General features: G+C 42.3%; 1 protein-coding gene across 3 annotated transcripts in view; it reads left to right on the top strand.

Moving 5' to 3' along the window:
- TAMM41 (TAM41 mitochondrial translocator assembly and maintenance homolog) overlaps nucleotides 1-25,693 on the top strand; it is a 70,334-nt gene that overhangs the window by 31,436 nt on the left and 13,205 nt on the right. Inside the window, exons 7-8 of one of the 3 annotated variants that reach the window (XM_036431140.2) lie at nucleotides 3,220-3,282; nucleotides 8,496-8,627. In XM_036431140.2, the coding sequence (XP_036287033.1) occupies nucleotides 3,220-3,282; nucleotides 8,496-8,572 (140 nt within the window). In that variant the 3' untranslated portion in view covers nucleotides 8,573-8,627. Of the gene's footprint in view, nucleotides 1-3,219; nucleotides 3,283-8,495; nucleotides 8,628-25,693 lie in introns of those variants that run through there. The other 2 variants (XM_045579188.1, XM_036431142.2) reach the window with 2 other exon arrangements.

The raw sequence follows: 25,693 nt of genomic DNA, 5'->3' as shown, positions 1-25,693 counted from the left end.
ATTTGACATTTTTATTGCTTTAATACCAAGAACTCGGCTTTTATCAGATGACTTTAAAAACCCAGCTTTCGGAGAGGATCCAAGATGGCTGCGCCCAGGTGAACACCTAGCCGCAGCCGCACACAACAATTTCAATAAAATACAACTAAAATATAAAACGGACATTGCCCAGAACTACAGGAAGGTTGACTGACTGGAAATTCTACAGCGAGAAGCAAGGAGAAAACCAGAAGGAGGTGCGGAAGAGCTGGAAAAGCCAAGGTACGGAGACGCGGAGACGCGGCGCGCGGAGAGGACGGAGCCGGAGAGGAGGGAGGCCGAGTGCCTGGCGGGCGTTCCTGAGCGGAAAGGAGAGAAAAGCTCCGACTGTGCTGGGCCCCCGACTGCTCTGATCCCCGGTTCTGGGCCAGACCCCGGGGACTCAGGCTCAGCCATAGGGAGCTGGGCTGTAAGGCGGAACCCCGGGGAGAGGCGAAAGGAGGTCCCGGAGGCGCGCACATTGCGCGCAGAGAAGGGACGGTCGGCTGTGCCGCGGGATCGCCCTGACGGGAAGGAGACTGGGGCTCCAGACTGCTCTGAACGCCACCTCCAACTCCACTTCCAACTGAACTGAACCCCAATACCGGGCTCATTGTGGGAGAGCATAGACTGTTTGGCAGCAGGCGAAACTCGAGGGCACCTTTCTCTCAGAGGCGCTGGCAGCAGCAAGCACTGAAGGACCCGCATAGGGCGGGGCTGACAGAAGCCAAAGCTGCAGGCTCCACCCTGAAACCCCGTCCCATCTGTAACTGCGAAATGCGACAACAAAATAGATCACAAACGAAAGAAATGGAGGACAAAAAGCGTCTGGATATAGAGTTCAAATCTACCCTTATAAGTTTTTTCAAGAATTTCTTAGAAAAGATGGATAAGGGCTACGAGGATATGAAAAGAGATCAACTAGAATTAATAAGGAGTCAACAAGAAATAAAGAATACATTGTCTGAAATAAAAAATATTTTACTGAGTCCTAAAAACAGAAAGGAAGATCGTAAGAATCAAGTCAAAGATTTGGAACATAAAGAGCCAGAAGACACTCCTCCACAGAAGCTAGAAGGCAAGAGAATCCAGAAAATTGAAGATAATGTAAGAAACCTCTGGGACAACTTCAAGCGAACCAACATCAGAATTATGGGGGTCCCAGAAGATGAGAGAGAGCAAGATATGGAAAACATACTGAAAGAAATAGTGACAGAAAACTTCCCCTACCTGGTGAAAGAATTAGACTTACAAGTCCAGGAAGCGCACAGAACTCCAAACAAAAGGAATCCAAAGAGGACCACACCGAGACACATCATTATTAAAATTCCAAGAGCAAAAGACAAAGAGAGAATATTAAAAGAAGCAAGAGCAAAGAAGGTAGTAACCTACAAAGGAGCACCTATACGATTGTCAGCTGACTTCTCAACAGAAACCATGCAGGCCAGAAGGGAATGGCAAGAAATATTCAAGGTGATGAATAGCAAGAACCTACAGCCAAAAATAATCTACCCAGCAAAGCTATCACTCAGAATCGAAGGCCAGATAAAGAGCTTCACTAATAAAAAAAAGCTAAAGGAGTTCATCACCACCAAACCAGAATTATATGAATTGCTGAAGGGGGTTCTTTCAGAAGAGAAAGTAAACAAAGATAAAAATTATGAACAACAAATACATAACTATCAACAAGTGAATCTAAAAACCAAGGAAATTAAAAAAATCTGATGAACAATATTAACTGTTGAATATAATAGAATCAGAGGTATGGAAGGGGAGTGAACTGACGATTCTTGGGGTAAAGGGGAGAGGGGGGCGTGGGAAGAGACTGAACATAAACTGTGCACCTATGGATGAGGACAATGGGGAGAGGGGAAAGGGCAGAGGGTGGGATGGGAACCTGGTGGAGGAGAGCAATGGTGGGTGGGGGGAAAGGAACATTTGTAATAATATGAACAATAAAAACTTATTAAAAAAAAAAAAATAAAATAAAAAAAAAATAAAAACCCAGCTTTCATCAACCAGTTCCCATTCAGTGTATCTCGTACACTGTGTTCAGCAGGTACCCTCTGACATAGCCTATGTTCTGGGCATTAGCCCCAGGGCTTCCCTGATATTTACCAAAAAATCGGAACCTTGTCTTCAGAGACCCACTTCCCTTTGAGGTGTTAAAGGTATTTTATGAGGTCAGTCAGTAAAGAATTAATTTTGAAATTGAAAATGACTCCCTCCCTGCCCGGCCAGCATGGCTCAGTGATTGAGCGTTGACCTATGAACCAGGAGGTCATGGTTCGATTCCTGGTCAGGACACATGCCCAGGTTGTGGGATCAATCCCCAGTTGGGGTATGCAGGAGGCAGCGGATTAATGATTCTCTCTCATCATTGATGTTTCTGTCTCTTTCTCCCTCTCCCTTCCTTTCTGAAATCAATAAAAATGTGTTTTAAAAAAATAAAATGACTCCCTCCCTCAGATGAGTGCATTCTCCTATTTCCTTGACTACTTAGCCCTGTAAGGTGCAAGCCGCTGTGCTAAATAATCACAGTGACAGCATTGAAACATTAGCTGCCACAGGCGGGCTCCACGCACACTCTCTGGGACCTGCCCCAGGTTGTCAGAGCAGATGTTTAGGTCACCAGATACCTGTTCTGAAGATAAATACAGAGGCATGTCCTTTGTTTGTTGTTTTTTATTTTACCACGAATCTGGTCACGGTGTGATCTCTGCTGCCTTTCATAGGGCTTGGGGGACTCTACTATTGATCCTCACTGAGGGGTTCCCTTGTCTGTTTTCAGAATGGAAGTTTTATTCCTGGGAAGAAACTTTATTTGTTTGTTTGTTTGTTTGTTTGTTTGTTTATGTTGTGTGTGTGTTTTAACTCTTTTTACATCTTGGAATTGAGAACCAGCAGCCTTATGTAGACTTAAAGTCATAAAATGACCTTTGAAGGTCACCTAACCCACCCCGTTGAAGGTGAGGAGGCCAGGCCCAGAGTTCATGTAGGTGGGTGGTGACATGCTGGCAACTCCAATCTCCTGGCCCTCAATCCGGATACCCTTTTCACTGTCATTCTATGACACCAGAACAGATAGAGTTGCCTGTTTTATTGGCTAGCTGAAAGAATATTTAGTTGTAGTTTTTTTTTAAAGTGCGGAGATGACTAACATCTGGCTTTTTGGCATCCTTGTTGGATTTTCCCTCACAGGGCTTTCAGCGATTGTGAGACCTTCGAGCCTGAGACAGAGCACCAAAGGCATTTTCACTGCCGGTAAGCACTTGGAAAACCCGCCCCTGGTTAAGCTGTAAAGCTTTGTCTGCGTCCTGACGGTGCTTGTGGAATGCTGGAATTCTAACGGTCATAAACCAGGGCATTGCAATAATGTACAGACAGGCAGACAGCACTGTAACCTGTTGGTCTAAGAAAACCAAACCGTATGAGGTATGTTGGAAGGCTTTACTGCCCTCAAAGGTTTCTGAGTAAGTCCTGTGTGCAGGCTTCCCCTCACATTCTTGTTTAGAAAGTTACACATGCGTGTCCTGCAGAAACAGCAGCGCCGTGCTCTTCCCCGCCCCCCCCCCCCACGTCCCCTCTCCACACAACCCTTTTCACGTCTCTTAGTGGGGGTATTTTTGTTTTCTCTAAATAATAACCTTATATTACTGCTTTTGACTTCTCATTAAGGAAGATTAGAATTCATCTCTCTCCCCAACCTCCCCACACACACTCACCCCTCCCTCCTATCCCTCTAATACAGATAATATTGCAGCTGTGGTAAAGGCAGTGTGCGGAGTTTACACTGTCTGACCGTGTTAATGAGACTCCTAGGTGAGCCACATGAAACGCTTTTCCTTCTCTGCACAACTTTCTTTGCCCACAGAGGTTGTCTCTATGTTCCCTGTGAGGAAGACATACTTTCCTGTATCTCAGTCTTTTATCTGCATGGTGCACACTCTCGTTTTGGTGAAGCACCCCATGCAGTAACTTTCTGAGAAAGGACGCATGGGAGGCCAACTTGGAGACCATGTCTGTCTAAACGAATCTCTAGGCCACCCTCCCACGGAAATGGAGACTGAGCCTGGGGATAGATTGGGAATGATTTTTTCTTTAGAATTTTGATACCATTGCTCCAGCTATCTTCTCACTTCTAAGATTACTGTAGAAGTCCAAAGCCATTTGGATTATTAGTCCTTTGTGTATGTTCTTTCTGGAGGCCTGTCAGGTCTTCATTTTTCCTGCAGGGCTCTCATGTGCTTTGAAGTGAGTCTGTCTTGATCTGTTACGATACTCATTTTTCAGTTTGTTCACTCAGGATATAAGACATTTTTCATTTATTCTTTTTTATTTTTTCCCCATCTGTTTTCTTTCTTCCCTTTCTGGAACTCCTTTTATTCAAATATTGGACCTCCTCGTCTAGTTCTCTGGTTTTCTTTCTTTTTTCTCCTGTGTTTGGTCTCCTTGTCCTTTTGTCTTGTTTTCTGGGAGATTTTTCTCAGCTTCAGCTTCCAACCCTTCTATTGAGTTTTTTTATTTCTGCTGTTACATCTCTATTTTCTATGAGCTCTTTTTCTTTTCTTTTTCTCCCCAACTGAATCTTCCTTTTTTTTACAAAATTTTTTTTAAACATCCTGTTCTTGATTTATGGGCTTAAGCATTTGAACGTCTTTGGATATAACCAAATTGCCCTCCCACATAGTTATATTAATCCCATTAGTAAAATATGAGAATTCTTGTTTTCCCCCAATTTCCCAATGTTTGGTAATATAAAAATATGGACCTTTCTAGTTCATTTTTTTCTTATGTAACCATCCACTGAACATCTCTCCTGTGTTAGCCACAGAACAAAGTGAACATGAGCCCTGACCTGTGTGTTCAGTGGTTAGGGTCTTGACCTGACCAGTCTTAGGTTCAATCCCGGGCCCCAGTCGATATTTCTCTCTTAAATCAATATTTCTGTCTCTCCTCCCCCTGCCCTCCCTCTTTTCCACTCTCTCTGAAAATAAGTGGGAAAAATATCCTTGGGTGAGAATTAAAAAAAAAAAAAGTGAACACAAAACACTCTCCTGCCTTCAAGAAGTTCATAGTCTAGAAAGAGAGACAGGCATGTAAATAGAAATTTGCAGTAGTACCAGGGCCTAAATGGTTCAGAGGTAGTGGTCTTTCAGCCTGATTCTGACCCCTGGATTGAGATTGCCAGGGAGCTGGTATGGTCACACATCTCAGCTTCTCACCAAAGCCTCCTGGATACACAGCTCAGTGTTTGGCCCCAAGGACACTGCGTGGCCCTCCTGAGTCTTTGGAAAGATACATTCAGAGTCAGGAAAGAGTATGTGTGCCAGACCTACTCAGCTGAAGATATTTCTGCCACTCAGGGGTACATGGCTTTGCATTTTCAGTTAAGTTACTTATTTAATCTGTGTTTCTTCTGTGCTTATCCTGGCAAGGCTGAATATGAGGTGCATTTCTTTGTTTGGATGGTTCTGTGTTTTACTTGATTACAACTCCCTTTCTATAACCTTCAATGGGTGAGGCCGAATGTTGCATTTTCCTTTTTTAGGGAGGCTTCCTGTGCTATAAGGAATTACTACATTATTGATTATCTGTTGTTGTATGATGGGGTTTTAAAAAAATTCCTTTTCTTGTAGAAATACATGCTAAAAATTTAGATGAAAAGACAGGATGTCTGAGATTTGCTTCAAAATAAAACAGTGGAGGGAAGTGGGTAAACAGTAGATGACACAGGATTGGTCATGACTTGATACATTTTTGAAGCTGGATGAAGATACATGGAGACATAGTGTACTATTCTTTCATAAGTTTGAATTTTTCTCTAAGAAAAGGTTTTTTAAACATGAATCATGATACTTCAAGCTGAAATGACTCTCTGGCCCTCCTCCCACTCGTTCTTTCCAGTGACCAGCAGAGGGCAGTGGGAAGCACCTCACAACACAGCCCAGATTTCCTTGTGGCCTTGGAGTGAGCATCCATAGCTGGTTCTCCCTGCCTGCTTAATGCTTGCTTCCCTTTTCCTTCTAAAGATGCCTCAGAGGATTGACGAAGTCCAGAGTATCAGAATGTCTATCAGAATGTCTATCACCTGCACTGAGGTTGCAGAAATTGTGGAAGTGATGAGCATCCATTCAGAGTCTATTGGTTTACGTACCTTATGATCGGGCTTATCTGGCTTATGATGGTTGTGGGCTGATAAAGGCGGTCCAGGCCAAGAGCAGGGGTTTGTGAGCCCCTGAGACTAGGGTTCAAATTCCAACCTAACTACTGTGACTTAGGCAAATTACCTAATTTTTCTGAGTTTTAATTTCATGGGGATAATTATACCTGCCTTGCCAGGTTATAAAATTATATCTTAAATGTGTAAAAAACACTTAGTACTGTGCCTAGTTTTTTATTTTTCTTTTGGTATCATTACTTAAACGTTTCCCGACCTCTCTTTAGAACATGGCTCTTTTCACTGTCATATTCAAATAGCATTAGCCCCTTGACCAGGCCTCCAGCTGGAGTAAGGAAACTGAGTGACCATTGAAGGCAGAGGCTGTTTTAATTAAGGGAGGCTTTATGGACTAGCAATCAAAAAAAAAAAAAAAAAAAAAAGCTACATGGTGTCTATGATGTACTTTTTGTGTTTACTTTAAATGTTAAGCTCCAAGGAGTCTGTGAGTAAGTTTTTGAAGTTGAACTGGGACTTATCATAGTCGATGCATCTTCCTCTAGCTCTGACTCAGTGCCCTGGGGTGGCTGTGTTGAACCTTATCATATGCAACTCCCTGTATTCTGCTTAACGTCTTGATTAGTTCTGGCTAGAATTTTAAAAAATACCTTATGTAATAGCTTTCCAGCCTCAATACTCAAATGGGTGAGGTTTACCAGAGTGGCTGCTCCAGGGAGAAATTATAGGGGTGGAGACCAGGGAAGGAGCCCTGAGTTTCTTGACGAGGCTGTGTCGGTTTGTAAGCAGTCAGTCAGTGGACAAGCCAGGCTAGAGTTTCTAAAAGTATTTGCTAATGGTTTTTCAGGGACCTTGCCTTATAACCTGCCACTATCTATAGTAGCCTCTTTCAAGGTCCTTGGTGGACTAAGCAGTTTACCAGTAACATGGCCAGGTATTTTCAAGAGATCACACGTACCCAAGTGTTCAGTCTCTGGAATTAATCCTGTTACCTCATCGGCAGAGCTTACAAAGTGCACTGCCAAGGGTGGGCATTTCATTCTCGAAGGACAGACCACAGTTTGTATCCCCTGGTGAAAAAAACTAGTTGGGTCTTGGAGCCACACCCTGAAACACGGACTGAATTATCTCATTTTCAACACCAAGGAAGTTGAGTCCATAATACTATCTGCAAATAGGATCCTATCAGATCTGACAGACAAATAACACCCCACTTATTCTTTCCCACTTTACTTCTTTCCCATAAGCTCCCCAGAGAGCTTCTCTGGTTTCATCTGGAACTTGTGATTAAGTAGATAGAGGGTGTTGGGAGTTCAGATATCTGAATGAGGTGCATCTGTTCTGTCATTTCAAAAGCATTTACCAAGTACCTACTATGTGCTGGATACTATAGTAGGTGATGGGATGACAGACAAGGATGAATAGGACAAGGTCCTTGTCTTCAAGGAACTCCCAGTCTAGGCCGAGGAAGAGGTTAATAAACCTGTCCCTAAGCAGTGAACAGTGGGGGAGTGCTGTGTTGCACACCAGCAAGGTAGTGTGGGTCTAGGATAGGGGTGGGGAATATCTGGCCCATGGACCATGGAAAGGCCTACAAAACCATTTGGTCTGGGCCTATCAAGCCATTAGGTGAGTTAAGTAAAGGTTTGACCAAATATAGCAGGCTAGTTTTTAAGTTGATAATGGTGTATGGCTTGTGAATAATGTTATAAATTGTATATCCAAATGTCCCTTGGTAGAATAAAGGTTCCCTGGCCTAGGAGGAGCAATATCTGAACTGGCCTGAGGAGTCAAGGAAGGCACTCCTAGAGAAGAAATCTGAAAGGGGATTTGCGCTCTATGTAGCAGATAGTGATGGAAACAACATGCACTCCGGGCAGTGGTTCACCCGGTGACAGAAGCAGCGAGGTGGGGTTGGTTGGATGCAGAATTGGGATCTAGAAAGGGGCCAGGGATGCCCATGTATATACAGATCTTGTCTTTGTTCTTCCTTTTTCTTTCTTTTTAAGAACTACTAAATTCAAAGGCTGTCAGTGTGCTTGTATCTCAAAAGATTTCACTTACCCCAGAAACTCAGGTACCTTTGACCTCATGCCACCATTTTAATCCTAAATCACAATCTTTTCCCCTCGCATTGATCACATCAGTAACCCTTGGCTCCCAGGGTCTCCTAGACACAGTCAGCCCATCGCTGCTCTACTCTAAAGACAAGTCTCTGGTCTGAGTATCATCAAACCCATAGATGAGTATCCACTCAGGAAGCCTCAGTTTTCTCACTGTCTCTTCTCTTCTCTTTTAGGCATGAAGAAATCGGTGGTTTATAGTTCACGAAAACTGAATAAAATGTGGAAAGGATGGCTGAGGAAAGCATTCTGATTTTGCTTGCTTTTTATACATATATAGATTAATAAAGGGTTCCTTTTTGACAAAACAGTATTTGTTACTTCGACTCATTGCTTGAATTTTAAGATACCTTGGTTTGCATAATACAGCAAATCCTCAAATAACGTTATTTCTTTCTAATGTCCTTTCGTTATAGCATTGATGAGGAGGGAAGAATCGATTCCTGAGTAGAGTTTGCACATTCTCCCCATATCTATATGGGTTTCCTCCAGATATTCTGGTTTCCTTCCACATCCCAGAGATGTGCACGTGAGGTTCATCATCAAGTCTAAACTGTCTCAGTCTGAGCGAGTGTGAGTGTGTGTGTTTGCATGTGCACACAACTCTGTCCAGGATCGGTTGCAGCCTTGCACCCAGAGCTGCCAAGATCGGCTCCTACCACTCGCCACCCGAGACTGGAATAGCAGGTTGGAAAATAATTATCTTGTGTTTCTTCATCTTTCTTTATGTATAGCTCACATTTATTTCAGCGTTTAATATTAGAAGAGTTTGGGTCTTTATTTTAGAAGTTTGGTTATGTCCTTATGACTGGAAATACGTTGTAGGAACTTAACTGTTGTTTATCAGTTAGCTTAGGATACAATTGGTTTTGTTATGCCTTGTTTTGCTTGAAGTTGCAGCTTCCAAGAACTTTTTGACAATGTTAAGTGAACACTTACTGTACTTGATTTTGTAAATGTATGTTAGATACTTATGTAGGGGAGAACCAAAGGCCTTTTGAGGACTTGGCATGAGAAGAGAAGAATCTTCTTCACAAATAAAACCACTGGGGTTCTGCTTCCATAAGAGCGTTAGCTCTGGCCTGCATTTTTTGGTATGTGAGCATCAGAGACCTGGGAAACTATGTGGTGCTTGTGGACATACAGCCCTGGGGATGACCCTGGTGGGAGGGGGGGGGGGGGACGTGGAAAAACTGGTTCTCTCTGCCTACACCCCATCCTGTTCACTTGGCTGTTTCCAGTGAGAGCTCACTAGTGTGGCATCAACGTTTTCCTGGATCTAGGTTTTTGACGTTTCTCTTTGTTCTCCATGAAAGTGTGTGGCAGTGACTTGGAGGAAGAGCCTTAGACAGACCCCTTGAAAGCCTTCCCGTTGCCCATTGTGGAGTGCCTCGAACAACCAAGGACTCATTAGCTCACAGAACTGAAAAATCAGAGGTGTGGTGGGCTTCAGAGTTGGTTCGATTCAGCAGGTTAATAGAATCATCCAGGGCTCAGTTTCTCCATCTCTCCCCTCTCTGCCTTTTGCTGTGTTGGCATCATACCAAGGCTGGCTGCCCTCTTAATCCTGAAACTGCTGCCAACAACTCCAAGGGCTATATGCTTCCCCCTCTGCATCAGGGAAACAGAGGGTTCCTTGAAGAAGCCCTCTTAGAAAAAGCCCCTGTCTGGTTTCCTGGGCCCTAATTGGGTTGCCTGCCCATCCCTAAGGCAGTAACTGGCACAGGATGGAACCAGGCCCCCCTCGAGCCCCTGGCTGCAGGGAAGGAGTGGATGCCTGGATGGAAACGGGGAAGGCTGTTGGGAGGTAACCTGTTGTCCACCTCGATCTTTACCTCGGATTCTTCAGTCCAACCTTTGTCTTTCTTTTCTTCAAATGGTCTCTTCCCCCTCACACTGTCCCTATGACACAGGGCCCCAGGGCAGACCCTTTGGTTCCTCCGTGAATCTGAACAATATTTTTGTACTTATTTTTTTCTATCTTTGGGTTCCGCTTGTTTGAACCCGAATTAAAAGCCTCACATATAGTGAAAGGAGCACAGGCTTAGGGTATGCTCCACTGTTTACTAGCTATGGGACCCGAGGCAAGTAATTGAGCCTCTGAACGGTTTCACTGTGGAATGGGGATAATATTACAAGTCTCCTGGGCTGTGGGGAGGATCCCGTGAGCTAAGTGTCCTATGTACTAGGGCACTGCCTACTACCATTCAGTAAATGATTATCACTACTATCATTATTTTGTGTATATTTTTTTGTTTTGTTATTTTCTCCTATAAGCCTTTCTGTTTCTTTGTGTTAGGCTTTTCCTAAAGAAGCTGAAATGATTTCCTACCACTTGCTGGATAAAAATAACAATTTCTCATATACCCTTAGTTCAGACTGCGAAAGCAGGATATCACATACTGGGCTTATAAACAACAGAAACTTATTTCTGACAGTCTGGAGCCTGGAAGTCTGTGATTAGAGAACGAGTAGGGTTGAGTTCTGGTGAGAGCCCTCTCCTGGGTTGCAGAGAGCTGTTTCTCATATCCTCACACAGTGGCGAGGGCAGAGCTGAAGCGAGCTCTTACAACTACCCGTGTTTCCCCAAAAATAAGACCTACTTACAGGTTTCCTTCTGAGTGAAATATAAGGCATCCCCCCGAAAATAAGCCCCCCCCCCCAGACTAAACATGAGAGATTTGGTCCACTGATTCTGAAAGAAATGGACTCACAAGAAATTCACCAGGAAATTCAGGAATTGGATTGTTATGATGATGTTCCAGAATATGATGACATGATTGTCATTGAATAAATGAGTAAATTCTTGATACTGTAGGATTCAGTTTGTCTGGTTTGTGTTGACAATTACCGTACTACCGTACCGTATACAGGTAGTAAATTTCCTTTATTTTCATTTAACAATAAATGTGTACCATATTCTTCTTCATGGAAAAATAAGACATCCCCTGAAAATAAGACCTAGCGCATCTTTTGGAGCAAAAATTAATATAAGACACTGCCTTATTTTCGGGGAAACGGTATAATAAAAGTGTAATATGCTCATTAGATTGGACAGCCGAACGAGCTTCTGGATATCATTTCGGATGTTTTTTCAGACAAAGCCACCGTGGCAGGGGCCAAGGCAGAGGTGGTTAGGGGTGATCAGACAGATGAGCGGTTAGGGGTGATTAATCAGGCAGGCAGGAGAGTGATTAGGAGCCAGCTGTCCCAGATTTCGAGAGGGATGTCCGACTGCCAGTTTAGGCCTGATCTTAATCCCTGCAGGGGTCCCGGATTGTGGAAAGGTGCAGGTTGGGCTGAGGGAAGCAGGGCCAACATGATGGGCCCATAGTGATAACCAGTCTTATCGCATTTGTATATTGAGTGACACATTTTTTGCTGTTCTTGTGTATTAATTGGAGAAGCAGCTATGAACCCTAAAACTGGAAGGATTTTTAAGAGGGAATTTGCAGTGATCATGTGTTTTCCTCCTTTGCTGCAGATATGTAGCCCATCCTCTAGCAAAAGGCCCACAGACTTAGGTGTTCTTATGCACGTATGACAGACAGAAGTTTCAGTCTGTTGATACAGTCCTTTCCCTTGAGACAACATAACGCTGGGGACAGAAGTCTAAGGTAGGTTCCCTGGGAAACAGATTCCGAGATAGGGATCTGCCTGAAGGAGGTTTACCAGAGTGTACTCAAAAAAGCAAGGGCAGCGGGATCAGGCAGAGGGAGACACTGGGCTGGGATGCAGCTGCAATAGAGACCTCCGCTGTTCCTCCAGGGAAGCGCTGGAGTGGGGTGGCCTTGCAGAATGGTCCTAATTGAGGCAAGACCTGGAGGCCACACCTGGTCATTGGGTGTGGGGCCTACCCTTAGCCACGTGACTTCCTCTGGCCTGTGGCAGGTCCCACAGAAAGGCTCAGCTGTGAGCCATCAGCCTTCTAACAGTCCTGACAGTGGGAGGAATGTCTGCTCCTTTTCTGGAGGGAAATCTGGATGGTGCTGATGTCAAAAGGGCTTTCCAGTCCTTTGTCAGCTATAAAACCTCAGAGCCCGTGAAATATAGAAAAAATGTTCAAATATATTAACACTTTTTAAAAATACATTTTATTGAGTTTTTACAGAGAGGAAGAGAGAGGGATAGAGAGTTAGAAACATCGATGAGAGAGAAACATTGATTAGCTGCCTCCTGCACACCCCTTACTGGGGATGTGCCCGCAACCAAGGTACATGCCTTGACCGGAATCGAACCTGGGATCATTCAGTCTGCAGGCCGACGCTCTATTGACTGAGCCAAACTGGTTTCAGCAACACTTTTTTTTTTTTTTTTTTTAGCAATTCTCTCCAAAGGTCTTATTGATCTATGCTGCCCAATATGGTGGCCACTAGATACATGTGACCATAGAGCCCTTAAAAATATTACTGGTCCAAATTGAGATTTGATGTAGGTGTAGAATACACACCAGATTTCAAAGACTTAGTATGGGAAAAATATTGGTGTAGAATGTCTTAATTTTTAATATTGATTGCATATTGAAATGATAATATTTCAGATATATTGACTAAGTATATTATTAAAGGTAATAAAAATACCAATTCCACCTGTTCCTGTTTACTTTTTAAAAAAATATATTGTATTGATTTTTTTACAGAGAGTAAGGAAGAGGGATAGAGAGCTAGAAACATTGACCAGCTGCCTCCTGCACACCCCTCACCGGGTATATGCCTGCAACCAATGTACATGGCCTTGACCAGAATCGAACCTGGGATCTTTCAGTCCGCAGAACAACACTCTATCCACTGAGCAAACCAATTTTGGCCCTTTTTTTTTTTTTTTTTTTTTTTTTTAATGTGCTTCTAAACAATTTAGACTCCACTGCATAGTGCTGTCATGGACCTTTTCAGACAGACTATATACCCTGGTTTCTTTCTGAAATGGGGAGAAAGCATTTCTCTTCATTTGTTAACTGGTAAGAACTATGTTTATTTCTTCCAGTCAGCCATGCCTTGCCCACAGTAAGCTCTCACAAAAGTTTTTTGAGGAAAATGATGAAGCAAAAACATCCCAATTTTGTTTTACTTCTCTCTCTTAGATGCTGCTGTGCTATTTTGTTTATCAGATGCTTAGCTTTATCACAGATGGGCAAGAAGAAAGACTGTGGGTGTTTTAAGAAAGGGTAACTTATTAAGACGTAGTGTCATTCAAAAAAGCAGTTGGTGAAGATTACACAATAACCATGGCTGCTATTTGTGCAGCCTTAATCGCTGTAAACATGTCTCTGAATGCTTTTTCACAGGCACCATCTAATTCAGTCCTCATCACAGTCCTGTGAGATTATATTTTTATTATCCTCGTTTTACAAGGGAGGATAGTCTTGTCTCTCCAACCTCTGCTTTACGTTACTGCCCAGCCCTGTGGGATTTGAGGTTCTGACCTCTGTTCCTTGGCCAATTGCATATTTATTACATGGAAAAACTGATTGAAACCAAATGAGTAGGGTCCCAATCTATATCTTACTTCAAAGACCTTCATTGAACTTTTAAATCACATGTGTTTACGTTGTGATTTAAATACTTTTTTAGACTCTACTTGATCTCTAGCACAGGAGATTCCGTAGAAGTTTTTCTTTTCTAAGTATATTCTAATTCTTTAACAAAACCTCATGATGCATCTTTTTTAACTCAAAAATAATTTTAAGGTTTCCTATTTGGGAGAGCCAGATATAGCAAATAATCTTTTTTTTTTTTTTCTTCAAATTCTGGAGTTATTTCAGGATTTGAAGCTCATTGAAGCAGATAACTGAATTTACTGGGAGGCAACCCATTTCCTTTTTCAGCAAGTTAGGGAAGGGTTTGGGGTAATATTTTCACTATTTTAATTAGGCGTACAGTCACAACTAGCACAAATGTAAGAGATGTCGATGTTTTGTGTTTTTAATTGAGGCAGAATTGACGTACAACATATTAGTTTCAGGTATACGATATGATTCAATATTTGTGTATATTGCAAAATGATCACCACAATAAGTCTAGTTAACAGCAGTCATCATACATGGTTACAGATTTTCTTTTTCTTGTGATGAGAGCTTTTAAGATTTACTCTGTTAACAATGTTCAAATATGTAATACAGCGTTATTAGCCATAGTTACCGTGCTGTGTATTACATCCCACAACTTATTTATTTTTTAACTGTAAGTTTGTACTTTCTGACTCCCTTCATCCATTTTGCCCACCCCCAACCCCCTGCCTCTGGCAACTGCCAATATATTCTGTCTGTGAACTTGGCTTTGTTTTTGTTTGAGATTCCACATATAAGTGAGATCATATGGTATTTGTCTTTTTTTTTTTTTTAGTGTTGAACAATATTCCATTGTATATATGCACATTTTCTTCATCCCTTCATCTGTCAACGAATACTTAAGTTTTTTTTTCATATCTTGGCAGTTGCACTGAACATGGGGTGCAGATATCTTCTTGAGTGTTTTTGTTTTCTTCATATAAACACCCAGAAGTAGAATTGCTGGATCATATGATAGTTCTATTTTTAATTTTTTGAAACGCCATACTGTTTTCCATAATGGCTGTATCAACTTATATTTCCACAACAGTGCACAAGAGTTCTTTTTTCTCCACATCCTTACCAATACTGGTGTGTGTGTTTTTTGTTTTTTTACATTTTTTAAATTAAATTATTATCTGTGTACATATTTTAACATTGCCCCCCAAAAAAAACATACCCTCCCTCCCCAGAGTTTTGTGTCCATTGGTTGTACTTATATGCATGTATACAAGTCCTTCGGTTGATCTATTATCTCCCCCAGATCTCTCTACCCTACCTGCTGTAATTTGACAGTCTGCTTGTTGCTTTACTATCTCTATATCTATCTTTTGATTCATCAGTTTATAATGTTCTTTATTATCCATAAATGAGTGAGCTCATGTGGTGTTTCTCTTTCATTGACTGCTTATTTCACTCAGCATGATGTTCTCCAATTCCATCCAGGTTGCTGCAAATAATGAGAATTCCTTCTTTTTTATGGCAGCATAGTATTCCATTGTGTAGGTGTACCATAGTTTTTGGATCCAACATCTGCTGACGGGCACCTAGGCTGTTTCCAAATTCTAGCTATTGTAGATTGTGCTGCTATGAACATATGGGTGCATATATCCTTTCTGATTGGTGTTTCTAGTTTCTTGGGATATATTCCTAGGAGTGGGATTACTGGGTCAAATGAGAGTTCCATTTTCAGTTTTTTGAGGAAACCCCACACTGTTCTCCACATTGTGTGTGTTTTTTAATTTATTTATTGATTAAGATGTTGCATATGTGTCCTTATCCCCCCACTACCCTTCCATCCCCCCCTCACTCATTCCCTCACCCCCCCATTGTCTGGGTCTATTGGTTAGACTTATATACATGCATACAAGTCCTTTGGTTGATCTTTCCCCTTTCCTCTCCCCCTCCCCTACCTTCCCTCTAAGATTTGATGGTCTCTGTCTCTGTTTTTGTTTATCAGTTTATGTTGTTCATTATATTCCATAAATGAGTGAGATCATGTGATATTTATCTTTCTCTGACTGGCTTATTTCACTTAGCACAATGCTCTCCAGTTCTATCCATCCTGTTGCAAATGGTAAGAACTCCTTTTTACCACAGCGTAGTATTCCATTGTATAGATGTACCACAGTTTTTTAATCCACTCATCTGCTGATGGGCACTTGGGCTGTTTCCAAATCTTAGCTATGGTGAATTGTGCTGCTATGAACATAGGGGTGCATATAACCTTTCTGATTGGTGTTTCTAGTTTCTTGGGGTATATTCCTAGAAATGGAATCACTGGGTCAAATAGGAGTTCTATTTTTAGTTGTTTGAGGAAACACCATACCGTTCTCCACAGTGACTGCACCAGTCTGCATTCCCACCAGCAGTGCACGAGGGTTCCTTTTTCTCCGCATCCTCTCCAGCACTTGTCGTTTGCTGATTTGTTGATGTTGGCCATTCTGATAGGTGTGAGATGGTACCGCATTGTCGTTTTGATTTGCATCTCTCGCATGATTAGTAACTTTGAGCATGTTTTCATGTACTTCTTGGCCTTCCTTCTATCTTCTTTCAAAAAGTATCTCCCAATACTTGTTATTTGTTGATTTTTTTTTTTTTTTTAATGATAGCCATTCTGACAGGTATGAGGTGGAATCTCATTGCAGTTTTTATTTTAATTTCCCTGATGATTAGTGATGCTGGGCATCTTTTCTTGTACCTATTGACCATGTGTATCTCTTTGGAAAAATGTCTATTCCGATCCCATGCTCGTTCTTTAATCAGAGTATTTCGGAGTTTTATTGTTTGGTTTTGGGGTTTGTTTGCCATTTTTTGCTATTGAGTTGTATGAGTTCTTTATGTATTTTGGATGTTATCCTCTATCAGATATATGATTTACAAGTATTTTCTCCCATACAGTAGGTTGCCCTTTCATTTTCTTGATAGTTTCCTTTGCTTGCAGAAGCTTTTTTGTCTGACGTAGTGCACTTATTTAATTTTGTGCTTGCTTCTTTTGCTTTTGGTGTCATGTCCCAAAAATCTTTGCTAAGACTGATGTCACAAGCTTATAGCCTATATTTTTTTCTAGTTTTATGGTTTCAGGTCTTACATTCAAGCCTTTAATCCATTTTTAGTTCATTTTTTGTGTATGGTATAATATAGGGTTCCAGTTTTATTCTTTTGCCTGCTTTTTTTTTTTTATTGTTTGAAGGATTACAAATAGTAGTAAATATGTCTCCTTTTTTCCCCCATAGACTTCCTCCCAACCTCCCCTACCCCTCCTCCCCCCCGCATATGCCTTCACCTTCCCTCTCCCCCCAACCCCCTGTGTCTTGAATCCATTGGTTATGCTTATATGCATGCATACAAGTCCTTTGGTTGATCTCTTACAGCCCCCCCAACCTCCCTTGCCTTCCCGCTATAGTTTGACAGCTTGTTCAATGGTTCTTTATAACTATTTTCCCCCCATTTCTTTTCTTTGAAAAATCTTGCAACTGCAGACTAGAAATAAACATATAATAACAAAAAATGTTTGAGTCCCAATTTTAGTGTCCAACAGTTCTAAGACCAGGTTTCAATGTCAAATAGTTCCATATATATATATACATATATATATATATATATATATATATATATATATATATATATACACATACATACATATATATATATATATGTATATGCCAGCAATGATATCTGGATGATGGACAGATGGTAGCAATGCAGGTCCAGCCCTCTCTGGTTTGGTCCTGGGCAATCTGCAGCAACGCACAGCTGCTGACTGCCAGGGTGGCCAGGCGTCGTTAGCGTCTTCCCTCTCTGGGCTGTTTGTCCTCTTGTCTTCGTGGTTGGAGCAGACCTGACAACTCCTCTCTGTTGCAGGAACCCCCATGGTCTTGGAGTAGTTTTCTGAAAATATACAAACATATTCTTGACCAAAAGTTAATAAAGGAATCTTTTCTATAAAATTGACTTGGGGTTCTTTTTATTTTTGCCCAAATGGTTTTTCTTTGGCTTATTTTGACACCATGTGTGATTTTCATGGGTGTTTGCTGTTAGCATTACAAATGAAAATTAATTTTCTACAGTAAAAATTTTCTAGATGTATTTTACTTACAGGATATTTTCCCTTACATGATATTACCCTACTATCCCTCCTTTTTTTTTTTTTAATGAATGCTTTTGTAAATTTTGTAATGCAGTATTGATAACTTTAAATTTAAAATTTTTTAAAAATATATTTTATTGATTTTTTACAGAGAGGAAGAGAGAGGGATAGAGAGGTAGAAACATCGATGAGAGAGAATCATCGATCAGCTGCCTCTTGCACACCCCCTACTGGGGATGTGCCCGCAACCAAGGTACATGCCCTTGACCGGAATCGAATCCGGGACCTTTCAGTCCACAGACCTACGCTCCACCACAGCCAAACCGGTTTCGGCTAAATTTTAAATTTTTGCATAAAAATAAGACTGCTTTAGGTTCATTTCATGTTAAGCAATTTTACTGTGAGATGCACTACCAATAGAAATTTTAGTTAATACTTTAGGAAGAGCTTTTTGTCCAGTTTTCTTGGATGTTCACTTATTTCTACTAACCAGTTTAAATTAACCTGAAAACTTGATTACTATTTTACTGTCAAATTTAATACTCTAACAATAATCTTAGTTTACTCTGTAAATATTAGTGGAAAGGATTATTTGCATTCTTGAATACCGTATTTTCCGGCATATAAGACGACAGTTAAAACATAAATTTAGGCCTATATTCGCTGTAAAAGACTACCCACCACTTCTGAGGCAACACCAGTTCTTTTTTTAATAGACCGCCTCTCTGACTCTGGCCAATCTGAGCAGGCTTTTTACTAGAACGTCTTATACGCCGTAAAATACGGTAGGCCCTGAACATTCCTGGTGCTTTGCTGGATTTAGATATAGGGCAGCTGCTGTTGGCCAAGTCTCCATCTGTTACCTGGGTCTCCATCTGAGCTGGGCCAAGTCTCTGTCTGTTATCTGGGTCTCATTCTTTTGCATGTTGCTGTTTTCCCAGCACCATTTATTGAAGAGCCTCTCCTTTACCTATTGAATATTCTTGAGCCCTGTGTTGTAAATTAATTGACCATGTACGCCTAGTTTTATTTATGGCCTCTCTATTTTGTTCCCTGGATCTATGTGTCTTTTTTTATGCTAGTAACGTTGTTGATGATTTTATTTAACTAGAACAACAAACATATGTTTTTAATAAATTTTTATTCAAGACAAAAATGCAGATATTTTTCCCAAAAAAATGAGTGAGAATTTGCCAAAACCAGTTTGGCTCAGTGGATAGAGCATCAGCCTGTGGATTGAAAGGTCCTAGGTTCGATTCTGGTCAAGGGCATGTGTATATATATATATATATTTTTTAAAATATATATATTTTATTGATATTTTTACAGAGAGGAAGGGAGAGAGACAGAGAGCTTGAAACGTCGATGAGAGAGAAACATCGACCAGCCGCCTCTCGCACACTCCCCGCCGGGGATGTGCCCACAACCAATGTACATGCCCTTGACCAGAATCGAACTCAGGACCCTTCCGTCTGCAGACCGATGCAACACCACTGAGCCAAACCGGTTTCGGCTAATAAAATATATATTTTTTTAAAAAGTGAGAATTTTAGAAACATTTAACTTGATTATACATTTAAAATCCATTTATTTTAAAAGCATGTACCTAAGAAGGTTGTTTCCATCAGGTTGATATGTGAACTTAATGGTTATTTTTCATATGATTACATATGTATCATTATTATTATGTAGCTAACACCTTTCTCAATTTCACCTTCCTTATTAATTTACAGGACAGAGGGAAAACATTCCCACTTTCCAGTTCCTAAATAATATTTTTACATAGTATTAACATATCTAGGGGAAATAACATATACATATTCTTTCTATTCTTATTGCTTAGTTATCAACTCAGAAAGTGACTGTGTGATTTAATGGGAAAGGTGTGGCCTCTGGGATAGTCAAACCTGGATTTAAATCCCAACCCTACTATTCATCACCTTGTATTGTATCCATTGTAAAACTTACATATAATATCCTTTCTGATGAATTCTGTGAGGAAGAGGCTGTGTGGTATAATGAGAAGAGCTCTGAATTTAAAAATAGGAGGGCAAACATAGCACTGCTTAAGTACCTTCTGCTCCTCCCTTCTACACACGTTAACGTAAGTTATGTCATTTTCCTTACAATAACCCTGCCAGGTAGGTATTAATTGTCTCATTTTGCACTGTGCTCTTCTCACTATACCTCTTAGGTTCAAGTTCAAGTGTTCATTATGCAAATTACTATGTGATCTTGGGGGACAATGTTTATTCTAATATTCAGTTTTCTTATTTGTAAAACTACAGTGATATTAATCCTGACATCACTAGTAGCACCTCAACTCCTTTTTGGAGATTCCCAACCCCTTTTTAGAGCTAGGTTAGCTCTAAATAAAAAAGTAAAAGCTCCAATCCAGCTCTCACTACTTCAGTAAATAATCATGACATCCAGATCTGAATTGAGTTACTTCCACTAACACATTGGCGTGATTTTATTTGAAAACTTCTCAGCTCTCTTAAATTTTGTAATAGTTTACATAGTAAAGATGTGACTACAGAACAGCCAGGTCCTGGCCACCTTGAGGAAATTGTAATGCTATCCTGAAAAACATAGTTGAAGGGTGAATTGTTCACGTGGGCATGGACAATCTCCAGGAGAGTGATAGGAAATGTGACAGGAAGGAAGACGGTGAGCAGAGCTTCAAAGCCCACAGGGAATGTTGGGAGGTCATTTGGAGATAGTAATAAGGAAAGTATTCATGGCCTCAACCTCAGAGAGAGAGAAGTTAGGCCAGGGGAAGTCTTGGGAGTCAGACAATGGCAGGCTCCACCTCTGGGCCTGCAGCATGTGGTTGCTTCATGAAAAGGGCTCCCTCCTCTGCCCATGGCACAGCTAGTTGATCTTGCACTAGCCTGGCCATCTAGTTAATAGCCACACTGAACTCAATCACTGCTTTTGTTGGCAGGGTCAAGGGCTTGCCTGTCAGCGTGTTGTGATGGAAAACTTTCCAGGTGCACATATAAAGAGAAGAACGTTTTCTGATTCCGGGGAAGAGAAGAAAACAACCCCCAGGGTTATGGCTTCCAAGGTGGTGAGAGAACTTTCCCTTGCTCTGTTTTGTCCAGGAAGTTTTCCTGCGCATAAAGTGTGCATTCATAGAGTGGGAGACCAAGGCTGCTCAAACCTGTTTTAGGTGGCAGAGCACCCAAAAGTCAGCTTCCTTTGCAGAAGATGATGAAACACCGGCATTTCTATTGCTCATTACATGAACCATGATTTAGCTCAGAATATATGGATGGTTCAACATCCGGGTTGGGCTAGAAATTCCTGCTTAATTAATTGTGCTACTGTTATAAATGACAAAATCTCAGCCATAAGCATATTGGCTCATGGAGAAAACAAACTGTTGAGCTATTCAGGTTCCAGCTTCCAAGTGTCTCCGTGACATTCATTTCCAATATCTTTTTGCAATAGGTTTGAATGTTCTGCTAATACTTTATAGTAGTCATCAAGTAAAAATGTTTGGGGGGGAAACAAAATTGACAAAGTATTAGTTATTAGCTTTTTAAAAAAGCAAATCAAAAAGAAAAAAATCATATTTGGGAGATTTGGAAGTCAGAAAGACCTGGATTTAAGTCAAGAATATTAGCTGTGCAGCACTGGCTGGTGTTGCTCTGTGGTCAGAGAGTCAGCCCACACACCAAATAGTCTCAGGTTTGATTCCTGGTCAGGGCACGTCCCTTACATTGGTTGGGGCATGTGCAGGAGGCAAACGATCTATGTGTCTTTCTCACATTCATGTTTCTTTCTCTCCTCCTCCTTCCTCCCTCCTTCCTCTAAAAAAAAAAAAAAAAAAAAAAAAAAAAAAAAAAAAGTAAAAAAGTCAATGTAAAAATATCCTTGTTTGAGAATTTTTTTTCTTTAAATGAATCTTTATTGTTCATATTATTACAAATGTTCCTCATTCCCCCCTTCCCACCCTCCATTGCTCTCCTCCACCAGGTTCCCACCCCACCCTCTGCCCTTTCCCCACCCCCATTGTCCTCATCCATAGGTGCACAGTTTATGTTCAGTCTCTTCCCACACCCCCACCTCCCCTTCTTCCCTGAGAATCGTCAGTCCACTCCCCTACCATACCTCTGATTCTATTATATTCACCAGTTAATATTGTTCATCAGATTTTTTTTTAATTTCCTTGGTTTTTAGATTCACTTGTTGATAGTTACATATTTGTTGTTCATCGTTTTTATCTTTATTTACTTTCTCTTCCGAAAGAACCCCCTTCAGCAATTCATATAATTCTGGTTTGGTGGTGATGAACTCCTTTAGCTTTTTTTTATTAGTGAAGCTCTTTATCTGGCCTTCGATTCTGAGTGATAGCTTTGCTGGGTAGAATATTTTTGGCTGTAGGTTCTTGTTATTCATCACCTTGAATATTTCTTGCCATTCCCATCTGGCCTGCATGGTTTCTGTTGAGAAATCAGCTGACAATCGTATGGGTGCTCCTTTATAGGTAACTACCTGCTTTGCTCTTGTTGCTTTTAATATTCTCTCTTTGTCTTTTGCTCTTGGAATTTTAATTATGATGTGTCTTGGTGTGGTCTTCTTTGGATTCTTTTTGTTTGGAGTTCTGTGTGCTTCCTGGACTTGTAAGTCTAATTCCTTCACCAGGTGGGGGAAGTTTTCTGTCACTATTTCTTTCAGTATGTTTTCAATATCTTGCTCTCTCTCATCTTCTGGGACCCCCATAATTCTGATGTTGGTTCACTTGAAGTTGTCCCAGAAGTTTCTTACATTATCTTCAACTTTCTGGATTCTCTTGCCTTCTTGCTTCTGTGGAGGAGTGTCTTCTGGCTCTTTATGTTCCAAATCTTTGACTTGATTCTTGCGATCTTCCATTCTGTTTTTAGGACTCTGTATAATATTTTTTATTTCAGACAATATATTCTTTATTTCTTGTTGATTCCTTATTAGTTCTTGTTGATCCCTTATTAGTTCTTGTTGATCACTTTTCATCTCATAGGTCTTGTCGACCTTTTCTAGGAAATTCTTGAAAAACCTTATAAGTGTGGTTTTGAACTCTATATCCAGTCTCTTCTTTTCCTCCATTTCTTTTGTTTGTGCTCTATTTCCTTGTCTTGGCATTTTCACAGCTTCCCTTAGTTGGTAGGGTGGCTTTGTGTGCTAAGGTGTCCTATATGTTTCAATGAGTCAGCCTCCCTGTTACCTGAGGTGGACAGTCTTGGTGTAGCCCTTTGTGGGCTGTGTGTGCAGTCTTGTTGTTAAGCCTTGCTTGTTGTTGGTATCACTGGGAAGCATTGATCTCCAAGCCAATTGGCTATAAGGATCAGAGGTGCCTCAGCTAGGAGGGTTTCTATATTCTGCTTGGATGGGCGGAGTCTCGGGTTGGCATAGCCAAGCTTTGTTGAATCTGGCACAATTGGTTGCAGGCGCGCGCGCACCTCTTTGGTATAGGCGCAGATAAGCTTTAGATTCCTGTCTGCCCCTCCCTAGGAGAGTCCTATTGGCAGCGAACAAGAAAGCTAGCCACTGGAAGGGCTTCTGTGCTCCATTTGGACGGGGCGTAATCTCGGGTGGTGCAGACAAGCTTTATTCAGCCCCTCCCTACGAGGGTCTGGTTTCTGAGTCCCACAGTAATGGCCGCTGGCTTCACACACCTCCGAGAGATCTCTGCCCACTGCTGGACAGTCTGGCCTCTCCCTATCTGGGGCTGTCTATCAGCGCAATAGGGTGGTTCTGTTTTCCTCCTGAACAAGAAAGCCAGAGCGCATTAGCTGTCCGCCCTCTCTGCGCACAGGGAGTAAGCCGGTAGCGAACTCGGCCCGCCCTCTCCGCAAGCAAGCTGGCAGCGAACTCTGTGGCCGCTTTTTTGCGCGCACAGTTTTCTGTACCTTCACAGTTCCTGAGGTTCAGCGCGCCTTCTCTCTCCCTCCCAGATGGTAGAGCCTCCCCTCAGCCAGCCGTCCGGTGCCTCAGGGTGATATTTCCCCTGTTTTTCAGTTCTAAATTCAAACTTGTTGTGGTAGGCTGCATTCGGGTGTTTGCCCTATGCCGCCATCTTGTTGAGTCCCTTTGTTTGAGAATTTAAAAAAACAAACAAACATTAGTTATGTGACATTGGTCAAGTTACTATAGTTCTTGGAAACTGCTTCCTCTTACCTTCTTGGCAGGATTATCCTCAAGATTAGCATTATTGTATGTAAAGCCCTGGCACATAGTAGGAGGCTTACTAGAGGACAGATAGGGGCAATATCCTTGGCATCAGAACACTTCACCAGCTCCTGAGACACCAGTGTTCCATGAGGAGGGGAAAACTGAGCCGCAATAGGCCTAAATAAGATTGCATTATATTCCCCCATTCAACGGATGAGGCAACTGGGTACTCAAAGAGGAAGCCCCAAACTCCGCAGCAAGTTTGCTGAGAGCCAGGAGCGGAATCCCAGCCCACAGCAGCTTGCCTAGCACACTGTGCTGTGCTGTTCTCTCCTGCACACCCGGAACCTCCCTAAAATGCCCCACGTTGTCCCATGAGGCCACCGACTGCTGCACACGTCCTCTCCTCTGGTTGCCAGCCAAGAGGAGAGTATGTGCAGTGACTCACCAGGGGAGCCGGTCCCCAACCCCTAGTTACCGTTCCTGTTAAAGAAAACACTTCCCGCCCACCTGTGCCCGCACCTTTTTGTTTCCTGTGCGGTGTATTTCTCCCGCTGTGGCAGTGCCCTGTTAGGAGCGTGCCTGCGGCTGCCCAAGGCCACAGCTTGAGATGCTAATATGGTACTTAGCCTGGCCACTTGGAGCAGGGAAGGACCCGAGTGCTCTGCCTGGCCTGGGCTGCAGAGTGGGGAAGTTAGCTGCCCACCTCAGGGCTCCAGAGAGCATGTTTGGGCAGAGAGGGGGGGGGGGGGGGGGGGGAGAGACTGGGTGTGGAGGCAGACGTGTCAGCACCTGTCTGCAAGTCTCTAGGGAGAGAGGCACACACCTGGGGCTAGGGGAGGCAGAAGCAACACAAAGGAACTCGGGTGCACCTCAGGGAAGGTACAGAGATTTCACAAGCTTTAAGGCCTCGTTTTTGTTTAAACGAGGACCCAAAGCTTTAAAAGATGTTGATTGGTTGTCTCCCGGGCTTTTCCCATACTGAGCATGCGCTATTCTGTTCACGTCCTCCACTTTCCTGCAGCTCAGGGGCCTGGCAGCTGGCCCGCCAATCACCTTCGGGGGCTGATATTATGTCACCAGCAGCCAATCAGAGCAGCGGAAGAGTCTGGGCTAACCAGTGTTACGTGAGTTGACCTAATCCTAGCCAAGAGCAAAGAAGTTTGGCAGTTTCCGTCAGCAGGCAGAGCCTTTTAAAAGGCTTTTGGAAAGCTCTCCTATTTTTATAAGGGTACTCATAAACCTCCTCCGTGTCTCCACCCCACGTTGACTGATGAGCCGGTTGCACAAGGAAAGTAGCAAGCCAGTGTGCAGCGCCTGCAGGGAGTCCATGGAGCCGGAGGGAGGCCGATCAGGCACCTGCTCCTCACTTTCCAGTCCTGGGTCTAGTTCAGGCCCCCCTGCGCCTCCCACCTCTTGATCCTAGGCAGTGACCTGAGCAAATTCTTTACTTAAATCAACGCAGTCAAGCCTTCCTAACTCAAGCCAGATGATCTTTCTGTCTCGTTATCTAGGCTTCTCCTTGCCTTGGTTGTGGGTTCCTTGGCAGGACAGTCACTGGTTTAGGCTCCACACCTCCGCGT

The sequence above is a fragment of the Pipistrellus kuhlii genome, unplaced genomic scaffold (assembly GCF_014108245.1).
Source record: "Pipistrellus kuhlii isolate mPipKuh1 unplaced genomic scaffold, mPipKuh1.p scaffold_m20_p_11, whole genome shotgun sequence".
NCBI lineage: Eukaryota > Metazoa > Chordata > Mammalia > Chiroptera > Vespertilionidae > Pipistrellus > Pipistrellus kuhlii.
Note: the sequence above shows the minus strand (reverse complement) of the source record. Positions and strands in the feature narration are given on the sequence as shown.